Below are 14179 nucleotides of genomic sequence, written 5' to 3'. Positions count from 1 at the left end.
ACAAGCTCACGGCCCAGGCTTCAGCGATTAATCGAATTTTGCAGTTTTGGTCTTGAAGAAGAGCTGTTGCTCCAGAAACTGATTCGGAAACGCTCGAGCTTGAACTCTTTAGCAGTGCTCATAATAAATAACAGTGTTCAGTGAAAAACACTAAATGTGGCTAAATGTCTGAGTACAGAGTACATGCGTTCTGTTCTGAGAGCGCTGTAATTAAAATGCAATTAGGAACTTGTTTGGTGCATGACACTGTTCGACACATCGAAGACAGCTGTTCTGCTCCTTCAGGTGCCCGAGATGAGTGCCCTGCCTTGCACACTTCCTGGAAACTGCCAAACAACCTGGCGCATCTTCCCGAAGGAGATTTCAGAAAACCCAATAAATAATCAAGAGAGGAATATACTCGAAGTGCGAGTTTTTGTTTGGGCTTGTTGTGGAGTCCACTGCTAGCCCTGTCTGCCTTTTTGTGTTCGTCCTCGTCATTGCCCGCGGCCTCCCCTTGCTAGCAGCCACCGACTCGAAGGGTTACAACCTGAGCAGAGGCCTTTGATGAATAGCGGTAAATCAAAAAGGAAACTTTGACAGCGGCCACAGCCCTGTTTGAAGCGCCTACTACGGTCATCCTGCAACAGCTCTGGCCGCCAGCCGCTTTGAACGGCTTCCAGAATGAAGATCCAGAAGGATGGCTTGGGCAATTAGAGCCTGTGCAATAGCTGGATACCTGTGATTATGTGACGAAAGCCAGACGCATAGTGTTCGCCCTGCAAGACCCAGCACGGATCCATTGAAGAAACACCTCTAGAATGACATGTTTATTCAGAAGAAGATAACCTGGAAGACCCAGCACGGATCCATTGAAGAAACACCTCTAGAATGGCATGTTTCCTCAGAAGAAGATAACCTAAAATGAAGTGCGCAAAGCTAAAGGTCATTTGGACTTCACAGCTGTGTCAATATGTGCTGAAATTGCTCGCTTGTGTTTCTTGAATGGATTGAAACGGATGCTATGTATACGGCGTTAGTGCAAGCCGTTTCTTGTTGAAGCTGTTGTCTGTACACAGTGAGTATATGGGGCACGTAACTGCAAAAAAACCGCGTCAATCTTAGGCTTTATTAACTGGAGCACTGCAGGTCACTTTCAGCGAGATCGCCGATTCGTCTCCCTTTCAAGTGCTCGGGTGAGGCACATTTTCCTTGTAGTCGGTCTTGTGGAAAAAGGCGAAGAGGCTCGGCGTTGCAGTCGCAGTGAATTCGGCCTGAAAGAAGTGCCACAAAAGCCGTCTCGTAAGCTCTTCTTGCAGGCGTCTATATAAAACGAATTTGCCTTATATCACATCTGCAGAAGTATGAAGAAAGACAGAAAACCAGGTTGCCGCTGGCCTCTAAGGTGTGAATCATAATGCGAATAAAAAAACCGTATATTTTTGTGCAGCCAGCATGACATATCTCGTGAGCCAACTCACAATAATTCGCACTTGAAGTTGACGGGTAGCTCTTTGAGCTGTGCGTAATTTTAATTGAGTCGAGGCTTATATTCCAGGTGACCTTGGCGGGACAAAACCAGCAGTATCAATGAAGTAAATTTTGAGATGAGGGAAGAGAGAGAGAGAAAAAATGAACGAAGGGAGCTTAACTAGGCGATGTCCAGTATGTTAACCTACACGGGGCAAGAGTAACGGAGGGAGAGATATAAAGGGGAGAGAGAAAAGGGCGACCACTGTTTCACGCGTCCGTAGACAATTCCTAGACGGGTGCACAATGCGCCCACTGAGGGTTTAAAACATTAAACTAAGTCTTGAGCCTTCATCAACTTGAAAAGCGCTTTCACAGCAGTCCTCTGCGATGAATCTTTAGTCCAAAGACCCAAAACCTTGGCTTCTGAAAGCGGACAAGGATGACACGCTCACGCTCAAACTGAGGGGCAGTCACAAAGTAGGTGCTCTGTTGTTTCGTCGAACCCGCCGTTCTCACACGCAGGAGAGTCTGCCGTAGCGATTCAGTGAGGGTAGGCATTAAGCGAGGGACAGGCGACACAACTGCGTAGCATCGCAGCGGAGAGGAGAAAATTATAAAGATTCCAGCATAGTGATGCGAGTAACCACTTATGGACGTCAGTCTTTAACGTTTTTTTATGTATTTCCAAAATCATTGATTATGTTACACATGACATGTACATTACGCTACCATCATCAAAACATATCCGATTTGAAGTTAAAACTCAAGGCAAAACAGTACTAACCTACCGCGGCTCACGTAAGCAACACAGTGTTAAATACAACTAATGGCTACGAAATGGTGGTTCCGCCAATGTAATCATCCACGGATGCTACTGTTAACTTCAGAATCATTGCATCAGAGAGCGGTAAAGCCGTTTATAACCTTAATATACTCACGAAGAACCAACTTCGGTCGCTTAGGGTGATTTATGAGTGCAGAGAGCGTGTCTTGATTCCATTGTGTAATGGGATTGAACTCAATGTGGAGCACTTTCAGAGCAGGGAACTGCTGGGCAGTAAAACCTTCGGGTATTTCTGTCAGTTGGTTGCGTCTGAAAAGGAGAGAGCATATAAAACATTGCGTGTCCAGATATCACTAGGTTCTACATAACATTGCTGTCTTCCTTTGTTTACGCTTCTACCTGAGCGGTAATTCGAATGCGAAAGGAAAATATGTACGAAATTGCAGTGTCTTTAGTTCTGAAAAAGGAAAGAAAATGCTTTCATTTTCAATGCTTTCGTGCGCACCGAGAATTTTCTTCAGGTATATTAAAATACAGCCAAAAAAAGAACTTACAATGGCTATTTTTTAAGTAAACTGAGAATTTGAAAATAACTTGTGGCATGGCGCTCTTTGGCCATAGATGCCCTTGCGCCATAAAAAATCATATCATCATCAAGCATACTGCCGTTAACTATCACGTGATCTGTTTTTGTATGCCGACTACAAAAGCCATGCTATTAATTACTCGTGAAAACAAGGGGTAGAAATTGTTTAGCACAGAGACACGTGAGTAACTGAAACAAGGTTGCCACTTGATGAAAATTTAAAGGTGTAAGAAAAAGAAAGACTAATGTATGCCTAAAATGTTCTGAGTTGCCTTTTGAACTAATCTGTCACATCTGGCAGCAAGTTCTTTTCTCCACCGCCTCCTACCTTCTTATTTAATTTTTTTTCGACTTCTACTGGTTGAAAATTTTCGTTCAACATTGCCTGAACAGTTGAATAATATATTCAGATTACCCCTCCGTGCAATACACGAATTACTATAGCACCACTCTATGTTCATACTCGAGATGTGCCCCATGTAACCTTTGAATGTTACGTCACCTTTCTAGGCACGTTCACTGCATGTTCGAAGCAGTCGGAGATGAGACGTTTTGCTGCAAAAGAGATCTGCAGCCCGAACCAGCCTTCTACAGCTCTTGTAGCTTCGCTCGTCACCTGGTGTGTTTTTGTTTGCTCATAGCCATAACATAAAACACCACGGTTCAGTGAATGTAGTCTAGAAGGTCTCAATCTAGATATTACTAATAACTCCTTTCCCTTACGCTTAAAAAGCACTTTTGTACACCAGAGGGCTTTGGAATAAGGAATCGGGGAATAAAGATTTCGCAGCTCCCCGTGAATACCTTAATCGTGAGCATCTAGCTTATTTGATTTATCTAAGCAGTTTTATACTGAAGCCTCCGCGGTGGCTCAGTGGTTATGGTGCTCGGCTGCTGACCCGAAAGACGCGGGTTCGATGCCGGGCCGCTGCGGTAGAATTTCGATGGAGGCGAAATTCTAGAGGCCCGTGTAATGTGCGATGTCAGTGCACGATAAAGAACCGCAGGTGGTCGAAATTTCCGGGGCCATTCACTACGGCCTCCCTCATAGCCTGAGTCCTTTTGAGACGTTAAAGCCCATAAACTAAGTTTCATGCAGATTGTTCTTTCTCTCTCGGAAATCAAAATGTGAAATAACCAATTTCATTTTGAAGAACACTTCATAAAAGCGTCCGTATCCGAAAAGGCTTTTTAACGGTAGCCATAGCCAGAAATTCTCCCCAAGCCCACTTTTTTTTCCTGGGGAACCTATTTTTGAATGCAGTCTTAACCAGCCGGCGCCGGCGCAGGACAAACTTTAAAATCAACATTTTGTCACGCGTCGCAAGAGAAGATTGGAAAACAGTCTTATAATGTTCCACAGTTGCCGCACAACGATTGTCAGAAAGAACCAAGTAGATTTCTTATGGAAGTCTGAAAAACTTTGTGCGAGCGTAGAACCAACCTTAAACCAAGAATTTTCTACTGATTGCAGGTTCAGAGTATTACTATCGACATGTTTGTAACAGTATCTGACAGCATCGCTCAGTTGCCTCGCAATTGAAAGTGATTTTGTATAAACCTCGACTTGTATGAGACGAACACAATACTGATAAGGGCGACTTGGTTAAAAATGTTGAACTGCTAGCGCAAAAGACGCAGACGAAAGGGCGACGCACGTTGGAAGCGCTGTCCACATGTAAAGTTGTCAGCAGTTTTCAGTACCACAAGACCACAGCGAAAGTCTTAGGGTGTGTCAGATAAATAATCTCTACATAAAGTAAGCCACCGAGAATAATTCTGCGCCTTTACTTTCTCACCTTCTGAAAACGCTTTGTGTTCAAGAAGAAAGCAGGTCTGCATTAGCGATGCCCGGTAAAGTTGCTTTACGGAAATTTATATCCGCTTCTGAGGTTCACGAATACTGACCACAAAGAAAATACCGGGCGCAAGCGCCACTCTTCAGCGCTCCGTAGTTTCTATGTATATAAGGACGGAATAAAAAAAAATAGCTTGATTTGTTCGAGCGAGCGCCATGAATGGGGAAGCCAAGACTTGTGCCACCTAAACTGTCAGCTAGTAATAACATTGCACCGCTTTGAGCAATGCGGATTTACTACGCAATATTTTTGCAAGTACAGCGCATAGTGGCAAAATATCCCTTCAAACATGACTTACTCGAAACGCAGGGTCGTCAGCTTGGGTGCTGGATTTGGAAGTACTGCCCAAGAGAAGCTTTTGAGACCACTTTCGGAGAGTATGAACGCCTCCAAGTTGGTGAAAGAAGCCAGTGCGTGGTCCTCATGGTTCAGAATGTTGCATTTCATGATGAAGATTCTCTTAATACTGTGCGGCAGCTGAGACCAGTCTCGATCAAGGGACACATTCTGCTGCTCTAGCTTCAAAGCCTCTAGAGCTGTAATTTCGCCGAGGGCATTCCAAGAAGAAGGAAGAGTGCTGTGACTTCTGAAGAATACTTCCCGCAGGGTTTCATTCAGAGCATCAAAGGCATTAGGATGTGGGGCGGTGAAGTCGTCGACAGTTACCTTCTCGAAGGTCAAGTTCTTGATGGAAATACTTTCGAAGGCGTCTTCGGGAAGAAAATCTAGGCGGCTATTGGCGAGAGTGAAAAAGATATTACCTGTACGTTGCGGCCGTGGAATGGTAGCGCTAAGCTCTGGCACGCTGGTTATGTGCCGGCAAGTGAGGAACACTACTCCTCGGTTCCCATTAAACTTCTCGCAATGTGCCTCGTTAGCAGTGCAACAAGCTTGCAGGCAAGAAAGGAACAAAGTGGCCTATAGAAGCTGCATATTGAATGCTGAACTGTAGAGAGCTCTTTACGCTAAAGCAACCGGCTACAGCCTAACAACGCAGCCAGCTTATTCTGCTTGTATGAGGTATCTCGGCAACATACGCTCTCGAGCTGTGAAAGGCAACATGGAAGCAGAGCACTCTGTTTAAGAGTGACAGCCTATGCGTCTTTTTATATGTTTCCACATTCTGCAAAGCGGCTTCTCCGTCTGTGGCGCCCGCGGTCGTTAGTCCGCAATCGCTTTTCCGTCCTTGGGCAGGCAGCTCATCTTGGCCTGACAGGCGACACTTATCTGGAACGCTGCAAACTTTGAAACATTACCACTCCTTGGAGATTTCCCGTCCATTTTTATCTTCCAAATGGAAGTGACCAATATTCTGCACACTCAACCACCGCGATGCGATGTCTTGGGTCGTACGGCGCTTGAGGAGCTTACCTCGTATTCTCTGCTTTCGTCTTCGTTATATGGTTTTTATTTTTATCCTTTTTCGGAGAACGAGAAACCCGAATACCGCGTGTCTACACTTGGTCCACTCATTGTTTTAATCTCTATGGGGTAAAATTATTCCTCCGTGATAAACTACACAGGGCTCCTTTCATATTGTGCAGCATTCATACCATAAATCTCTATTTCTCCACAGGGATGTGGCCATCGGCAATGCCACGAGTAGTGCATTCTTGCTATAAGGATGTAGAGGAGCAATCCGTCTACCCAGCATAGTCTGCTTGACTAAAAGAAAACAGCTCTCCTCGGTATATTGTAATCTCTCAGGGCATATGCGTAAGCACATAAAAGTAGACGTAAGATGTTGTAATTAAAAAATTATTAAATAGCTAGGTTTGATTACCTGAAGTAAAGTTCCCAGCGCGTTCAGCGTATATGTGCCAGCGCTTCACCAATTGATGCATACGAGAAGAAAAAAAAAACCTTTTTTGCGAGATAACCTGCTAGCACCTCTTAAGCACCAATTCTTTTTTGTCTTCATCTTTGCTGGACGTCTAAGTAGTGTTTAGATCACGTGAGGCACAAAGAATCCGTTACATTACTCTGAAAAGTCGTTTGTTGTCATTCCAGATATTGAATCGGACTGGCTTAAGCGTTGTAGGGAGCTAAAACTACGTTTCAAAAATTATATTGCAGCTTTTTATCATGCCTCGTGTAACATTAGCACTCCTAACGTGTCAAGAGTGATCGTTCGGCAGACGAGACCCAAACAGCTACATGAATTTCTGTTACTAATGGTGGTAGTGAACCATTCATCCAAATGTCTATTTTATCATTTCAAAGAAGAGAACAAGCAAATAAAATCAGGTCCTTAAGGATATGAATGAAAAGTTTATTTGGTAACATTTGCTGTAAGCTCCCCCCCTCGCCCCCCCCCCCCCCCCCTCCAGCTCCCGAGGACGAGCGAAAGGAGGCAGGCAAAGCATGCCTCCTGACGAGGACTACACACTGGCTTACAGATCAGGACACCGGTGACTGAACGCGATCTCATACGTGCAATAAAAATATCTCTTTACAAGAAAGCAGCAGCATGCTTTACCGTACGAAACCTAATACCAAACACAAAAGAGAAAGACATTCCTAAAATCTAAACAAAACAGAAACATGACATCGTTATTTCCGAACTGTCTCACCAGAAAAATGCACATCAGCTTATAGCTGGCGAAACGATAATCGTTTGCAAAACGGAAAACGGGCACTGGAGTAGAAATATACAGGCAACAGAAAGAAGAAAGCACTCAGGAAGCGCATCTTCTGATGCATGATAACAGGAAAAAAGCGCAAACGCGTCTACGCGGCGCTCCTGTAGTTTGAGATATATTTTCGATGCACTCACCTGATCGACGTTTTGTTGGCAATGTTAGTCATGAAAAATGACCCACAAAGTAACTAATATGCAATTTCTATGTAATGAAGATCCACTGGTAATAGAATCATAGACGTATTCTTATGAGTGCAACAACTGCTTTTATTGAGAAAAACCCAACTGCAGATAGAGCTGTTATATTGTCATGCCGCGCATCCTGTGACCGCCCACAGGAGTATATTTGTGAGCAAATTTGACGTGGACCTTATTTTCGTCGCAGACAGCAAGAATTATTGTGGCCAAAGATAACAAAATGTTCTCACTACACGCCGTGTGAGCAAGCTATATCGAACGAAGCTGCAGGTGTAATTCTTATTCAAGCAGCTGCGCCCTCCGCATTGGAAACCGTAATCATTCAGCACTCCCCCTCCTCCCCTCATGCCAATGCAATTTTCGGGCTTCTGGCTCATAATAATATTGTAACGAAGTTGCGAAGACAGGAATGGCTTTGTTTACAAACAAGGTTCGGGAACGTCACTGAACGGTTAGCGTCAGGCGGGCTCCACCGCATCGTCTCGAGCCCATTGAGTCCGTCGTCATGATTCCACTGCACTGCTTTGCAGCAGCGTCGTAGCCAGGCGTAACAATATTATTGCGGAGTTTAAATTTTCAGCAACATTCCAGGGCCTGGAACCATCTCTGCGGTTTACTGTTAAGCTGCTTCAATTATATACACAGCATTCGATCACAGGCAATTTCGAAAAAAATGGTTAAATATACGGTAATGTCTATACCTGCGTATTTTCAAACACCGCTCCAATGATGCAGTGAATTTTTCTGCTGGAAGTGGTTCCTTGCATGCCTTCCGCTTTGATTGCGAGCAGCACCAAACATATCAAGGACACGCAAATGGTTAACGTTTCTGACGCTGTGCAACGCCTGAATATTCTCAGACAGCTGCAAAATCTATAAGTATTTCATGCTTATGAATTGCAGAACGCATCACAGGAATCGATAATTTTGTTTGAAGTATAAAAATTTATTCCCAAAGTATTTGGATGGCACTGGAAGGAAAGCATAGTACAACGTTCCGCTGTTACCCCTAACTTTATCGAAGATGTGTGCGGACTGTTAATTTGTGCTATAACGTCAAATAATGTCTTCCTATGTCTTCCTATTAACACTAACGGGCGCACTAACAGCGTTTTTGTCCACTATAATGCACGTTGAAGTTCTCTTTTGGCGAAAGCAAAATGGCCTGCGCATATCATCTCAGCGAATATATTTTTTTTCTACTGGAGAGGAAAGTTCGTGGCCTCTGCTTCTCCACAGGTGTATGTTCATCAGGTTCTTTTCCATGCGACTTTACGCATTTTACTGGTATGAGCTGGCTTGCGCTATTTTGACAATTATAACAAGGTCAGACTAGGGCTGCTTCGGCTGTCCTGTCCTGTCTGTCTGCTGACTGTCCTGCTATCACAACCCTTCTCGTGTAAATAAACACGCATAGGTGTTGGGATGTGCTGTCATATATCACTTAAGATGGCGTGCATGTGATCTAGTAGCTTTCTATTACACAAGAGGCTGCTGGGCTCTTTAATGTCCGCCGCCACAGCTAAGTGGATAGTAAAGGTGTGGAGGAGCCATTTTTTTTCCACTTTGATATCAGGGTCAATAGTGCTACAGTTAACGTGTGCCAGCAAATCACTTAGTAGATTATTTCATCAAAGGCAGGTATTACAATGAATTAGGAGCACTGAAAGCGTGTTCATTCTAAATCATCATGCTTTGCTACCGTGCGTCGTAACATCTTATATACCATACTCTGGTTGCAGTTTAACAAGTAAATTGTCCACGACTATCCAAGTTAACGTACTTTGCACGAGTGGATAATATGAAATGGCCGTAACGAGACCAACGAAGAACGAGGGAACACGGGCGGCGCTCTCTACCAACTGACTTTCAATTTAGTCGAAGGTCAACGTTAAGAAATTACCCAGAGGTGAAAGAAAAGGACACGTGAAAAAGAAAACTGCTTGAGTTACTATTTATTATAGAGAAAAGTGAGATTGTTGGAGTGTCTGAATGCTGAAACAGCCAGCTTCTCCGAAAATCTTGTTCCGCTGTGACTTAAGACCGGATATGTTTCGTTCAGAGAATTGTTATCTTTCTCCCTATAATGTAAGCTTTCATAAGTCTTCCCGAGACATTATCACGGCTTCGTCGTCCGAGGCGGATATCAAACTAAGATAGCTCACATCAGCAACACTTCCAATGAAACGGTAGGCGCCCCGCACTTCTCCGCTCATGTTTCATCGCACGGATCTTAACGGGTCTGACTAATCTAGACCTTTCTATGACGCTGAAATGTCCCACAAAAGCGACAGCGCAGCCCACGCAGGCAGAGCGCACTACTCGGCGCATCTGTCAATGCGAGGTCATGGTGCAGATAGCTCTTGGGATTATTGTCGACTACCACTTTTTTTCTACGCAGCTGGTTTCGAATTTCTGCACCATCAAAATGGAGCAGCAGCAGGAAACGTTAAATTTCTGCAACACGAAGATTATGTTCACGCAGCCGAATCCTGAGCCACTAAGCCACTGCGGCTGTTTTCTTCTCTGGAAGACAAAAAGCTCAAGAAGTAGCAGTTGCATCATAACCAGGACTAAGTAAAGAGCAGTATACAGTCAGTTGTCTCAATAAAGATATTGAAAATGCGGCTTCTCTTTTTTTCCACCACGCATGTGCACGGATGCTTTCGTACGCACAGAAAAACTAATGGGCACACTATCATGCCATGCGATTTCCACTAGAAACTAAGACACAATAGAGACGACTCAGAATTTCGTGGTAATTAACAACAGATAAAAAATTACTAGCCTGCTAAACCTGTGTTGTCTCGTAGCGAACATTAGAAACAAGGGTCACCTAATATACTGCAGTTTCTTTTTTACTTGGTTTTTATAAGGGTGTTTAGGCGAACAAGCATTAGATTTATTTAACCCCGAGGGTCCGCTGAGGCCTTCGGCGGGCACCAGGTAAGAGGCAGAAAGATTTAATTAGTTGACTAAGTCAGCGCGTTATGTGTTGAGTTAATCCTTAATTTAGGGGACCTGCTTTATTTGCAGAATTGGAGATCGTCCACCAAACAGTCTAGCCAAGAAAGAAGTTTCATTTCCAAAACTTTAGCGCGCGTTACGAGGCGAGAAAAAGTCACCCCAGTTGGGGGCATCACACCGCCACTCCCCGGCAATGAGCTCCTCGGACGTCGATCGCTCCATCCTCCGCTTTCGCTGACGAGGCGCAAGCGGGCGGGTCGGCGGTATCGCTGGCAGTTTTGATTCACGTCGTCTTCGGAACCCATTGCATGATTCAGGGCTCTTGTAATACGACCTCAAGACGACTGCGTGGCCACTGCCATGTGTTACAGCTGCAAAAAGAAAGACTCGCGTCATTTTCAAACGCGGTGGGCGCGGCATGTATAGCTGCTTTTCTATTGGCTAAGCTTTTTAGTCGCATAACTGTGTACAAACACCTTAGATATATCATATGTCTTGACACCCACCCTGTTTGTAAAAACCTTGAGCGTGAAGTCCCTCTGTGAGAATTATTGCAAACCGTGGTTTGGCCACAGCTCCAGGGGGATATAAATTTTGATTTCGGTTCTAGACACTTTTTCCACCGAAGCAAAATAAATATGAAATCTCAATAATTGGGCTATATTTCGATGTCAAGAGACTGCATAGAGCTCACAGTGATCTTTCAGGTGCCACGACCAACTTATTGACAGCGCATGTAACGTTCAGTGCCTAATACTTTTTACTACTGAAATAATTTGTTAACTTGCCACAGTGAACTTGCCTATTTGAAAAAGCTACTTAGCAAAGTTTTTTTAGACGCTAACATTCCTATCATGGCTGACTGGCAGCAATCTTCCGACATTAAATATATTCAAGAACAAATTTTTTTATTTATTTCCAGACACTCCTAAAGGCCCTCACTGAAGGATTTACATTGGGGTTGGGGACTTAGTGTACATTTCAATATAACAAACGACAAGGACATAGTAAAGATAGAATTGGCAGGCTAGTTACAACACTGAAGCAAAATTTAATATACCTAACAACATGAATACAAACAAAACGAGAGATAAAAACAGTAATGAATATTATATGCAAATCCTAGGTATACTATACGATATTAGGGCTCGACAACTGATCAGAAAAGTGACGGGTCACGTTTTTGGGCACAAAAAGAGCAAGAAACAATCTGAACAGAACAAGGCCCATGAAAAAAAACAAGACAAACTTTCTTAAACGCCAATGTCACTGCGTGTTAGGCCAAGGCATTTAGGTTCGTTAAGTTAGACAGCTGTGTTCAGTGGTAGCTTATTTCTGTTGATTATAGTGCGTGGCATGAAATACTTTTAAAAAAATATAAATGGCATGCGATGCGTTTAAATTTATGTAGATGGTCGAGACACGGAAAGACGGTTGATGGTGAGTGTAAAAAATCATGGTGAAGCGATAGATGATGATAAACTTTATGAAAGAACACAAGTCGTGAACGTTTCCGACGGTAATTCTCTCCTAATTTAGCACGATTTTTAAGGCAGTCACACTGGAAGTTTATGAGTTGTGTGAAAAATAAAACACGGCAGCACGGTTTTGCAAGGAATCAATACTAGCTATGTGATAGGCTTGGTGTGTGTCCGGAATGGCTGATGCATATTATATTTTCGGGCGAATGAGTGTGATGCAGGCAAGTTTCTTGAGATGAGGTGGAGGTTGTTTGAGGTGATGCTTCAGAAGGGCAAAAAGCGGATAGCGCACAGTTAAGTTAAATTAAAGTATTGATGTGATGTATTGATGTTTAGTCTTATTTTAAGTGATTCCCATGCCCTCTTGTCTGTGTCGTTCTTTCTCAGTGTCCTGGTGTTTTTTGTGCGCTGTTTGACGAATTAATCAAGAGGTATTTACAAATAATGTCATGTTCGACAAAATCGTTATTTAAGACCTAAGCTTTGTTTAGAAATATTAAGTTGCACCAGCCAAGATGAATAACATGCATTTACCCTAACCAGGTCAGATTGAAAACCCTGCTGTTCAGTGATAGAATAATTTTTACGGTATAACACACAGTCATCGGAAATAACCATTACTCATGCCGACAAGAAGTTGGAAAAATCAGTAATATAGATTAAAAAGGAAGGCACCAAGAACGCTACCATTCGGTGCCCTAGAGAAGACTGTAGAATTACAAGAGTTAAAGTTGTTAATGGAGGTAAACTGGAGCCAAACAGAGACAAACTCCTTATTCCAAGTAACAACACCTGGGTGAATGTCCAACTCAATTCATTTGGGTATAAGAGCCTGTTCGAGTATAAGCATAAGCCTTAGAAGAAATGTAGAAAAAATCGCGACATCCTGATAGCTTTAATTGATGTAATAATAATAATAATAATTGGTTTTTTGGGGAAAGGAAATGGCGCAGTATCTGTCTCATATATCTTTGGACACCTGAACCGCGCCGTAAGGGAAGGGATAAAGGAGGGAGTGAAAGAAGAAAGGAAGAATAGGTGCCGCAGTGGTACGAATGTAAACAATGAATTAATCCGGTGAGTTGAGTGTCACAGGAAACGTCATTGCAGAGACCATGTCGCTATTTAAAATAACATTGCTGATTTGTAGGTAGTTATGAACACGAGAAAAAAATGATGTGCTTAAGAAATTTGCAGAAAGGGTTTGTTAGCGAGATGGGGAGATAATTAAGCGGAGAAGATCGATCGCCTGATCTGAAGGTGGGTACCACTTCGGCAACACTCCAGTCATGAGGTATACAATCAGTTCATTAAAATTGAGAAAACAGTGCGGTTAGGATTGTACTTATGGAGTCTGATGTGCTTTTGAGTACTTGTTTTTGAAGACTGGCTGATTCGAACTGACATTTTTCTTAACGCTATTTAGTAATGATAAAATACCGATTTGACTATTTAATATTTCTGACATTATGTTCGAAAGATTATTTATGTAAGGAACTGAGTAGATGTCTGGATGAGTGAATATGGAAAAAAAGCGTAAATAAATAGCTGAGCAGACTTGGGTTCTGAAACTGGAACCCCATTTTTTCTGAAAGATTTATACAGGCAATACTATTTGGGTGTATCGCTCTGCAGAATCGGCGAGTATTTGGTAGCATAGATGATAAGTTGTAAAACTTAAACTTTGAACTCAGCATTCTGAACACAAAAAAAAGAATTGATTGTTTACTTCTCAGCAGTTGAGAAACGTGTTCAGATTTCAACGAAATATTTTATTGAAGTGTTGCTTTTGTGGCACATTTACAGTTTGTAGATTGTCGTTGAAACTGGGAAGCGGTGCAAGAAGCGTATATAACATTTACAGGAAAAGCTCGAAATCCTGTTACTTCGCAGCAACACACATCATGTATCGCTCGTCCATAAGATCATGTACCCGCCTCCTCATTGCAGCATAAACTGCAGCGCATGTTTTGATCTATCGCCTTAAAGTCCCCTGCACTGACAGGATCATCAATAAATGTCTCGCTTTTTTTATCAACCCCCAAAGGAAGAGGTCTAAGAGAACCAACTCGGGAGAAATTGTCGGCCATGGGACGAGGCTGGTACATCCCATCCATTGCAGAGGAAACCTTGCATCGAGATGCTGGTACCACGGTTTCCTGAGCAAATTAAAAGGCAGGTCCCTAAATAAATCGTCCAGGTTTCTTTCAG

At 43.1% G+C, this 14179-nt stretch overlaps 1 protein-coding gene across 1 annotated transcript; it reads right to left on the bottom strand.

Moving 5' to 3' along the window:
- Positions 1-1086: 1086 nt before the first annotated feature.
- Positions 1087-5763, bottom strand: LOC144118750 (platelet glycoprotein Ib beta chain-like). Its single transcript, XM_077651592.1, has 3 exons — positions 4980-5763; positions 2391-2545; positions 1087-1253 (listed from the first exon to the last, which is right to left on the bottom strand). The coding sequence occupies exons 1-3, from the start codon at positions 5126-5128 to the stop codon at positions 1111-1113; spliced, it is 447 nt and encodes a 148-aa protein (XP_077507718.1). The 5' UTR covers positions 5129-5763; the 3' UTR covers positions 1087-1110.
- Positions 5764-14179: the final 8416 nt, after the last annotated feature.

This window comes from Amblyomma americanum, chromosome 2 (assembly GCF_052857255.1).
Source record: "Amblyomma americanum isolate KBUSLIRL-KWMA chromosome 2, ASM5285725v1, whole genome shotgun sequence".
NCBI classification, from domain to species: domain Eukaryota; kingdom Metazoa; phylum Arthropoda; class Arachnida; order Ixodida; family Ixodidae; genus Amblyomma; species Amblyomma americanum.
The sequence above is the reverse complement of the archived record's forward strand: the minus strand, read 5'-3'. Positions and strand labels throughout refer to the sequence as shown.

Coding starts and splice junctions, on each gene's coding strand:
- LOC144118750 (XM_077651592.1), bottom strand. CDS start 5,128: ATGAAATGCAACATTCTGAACCATGAGGACCACGCACTGGCTTCTTTC. Junction 2,546..4,979: donor CTGACGACCCTGCGTTTCGA/GTAAGTCATGTT, acceptor TCTCCTTTTCAG/ACGCAACCAACTGACAGAAA. Junction 1,254..2,390: donor GCGACCGAAGTTGGTTCTTC/GTGAGTATATTA, acceptor CACTTCTTTCAG/GCCGAATTCACTGCGACTGC.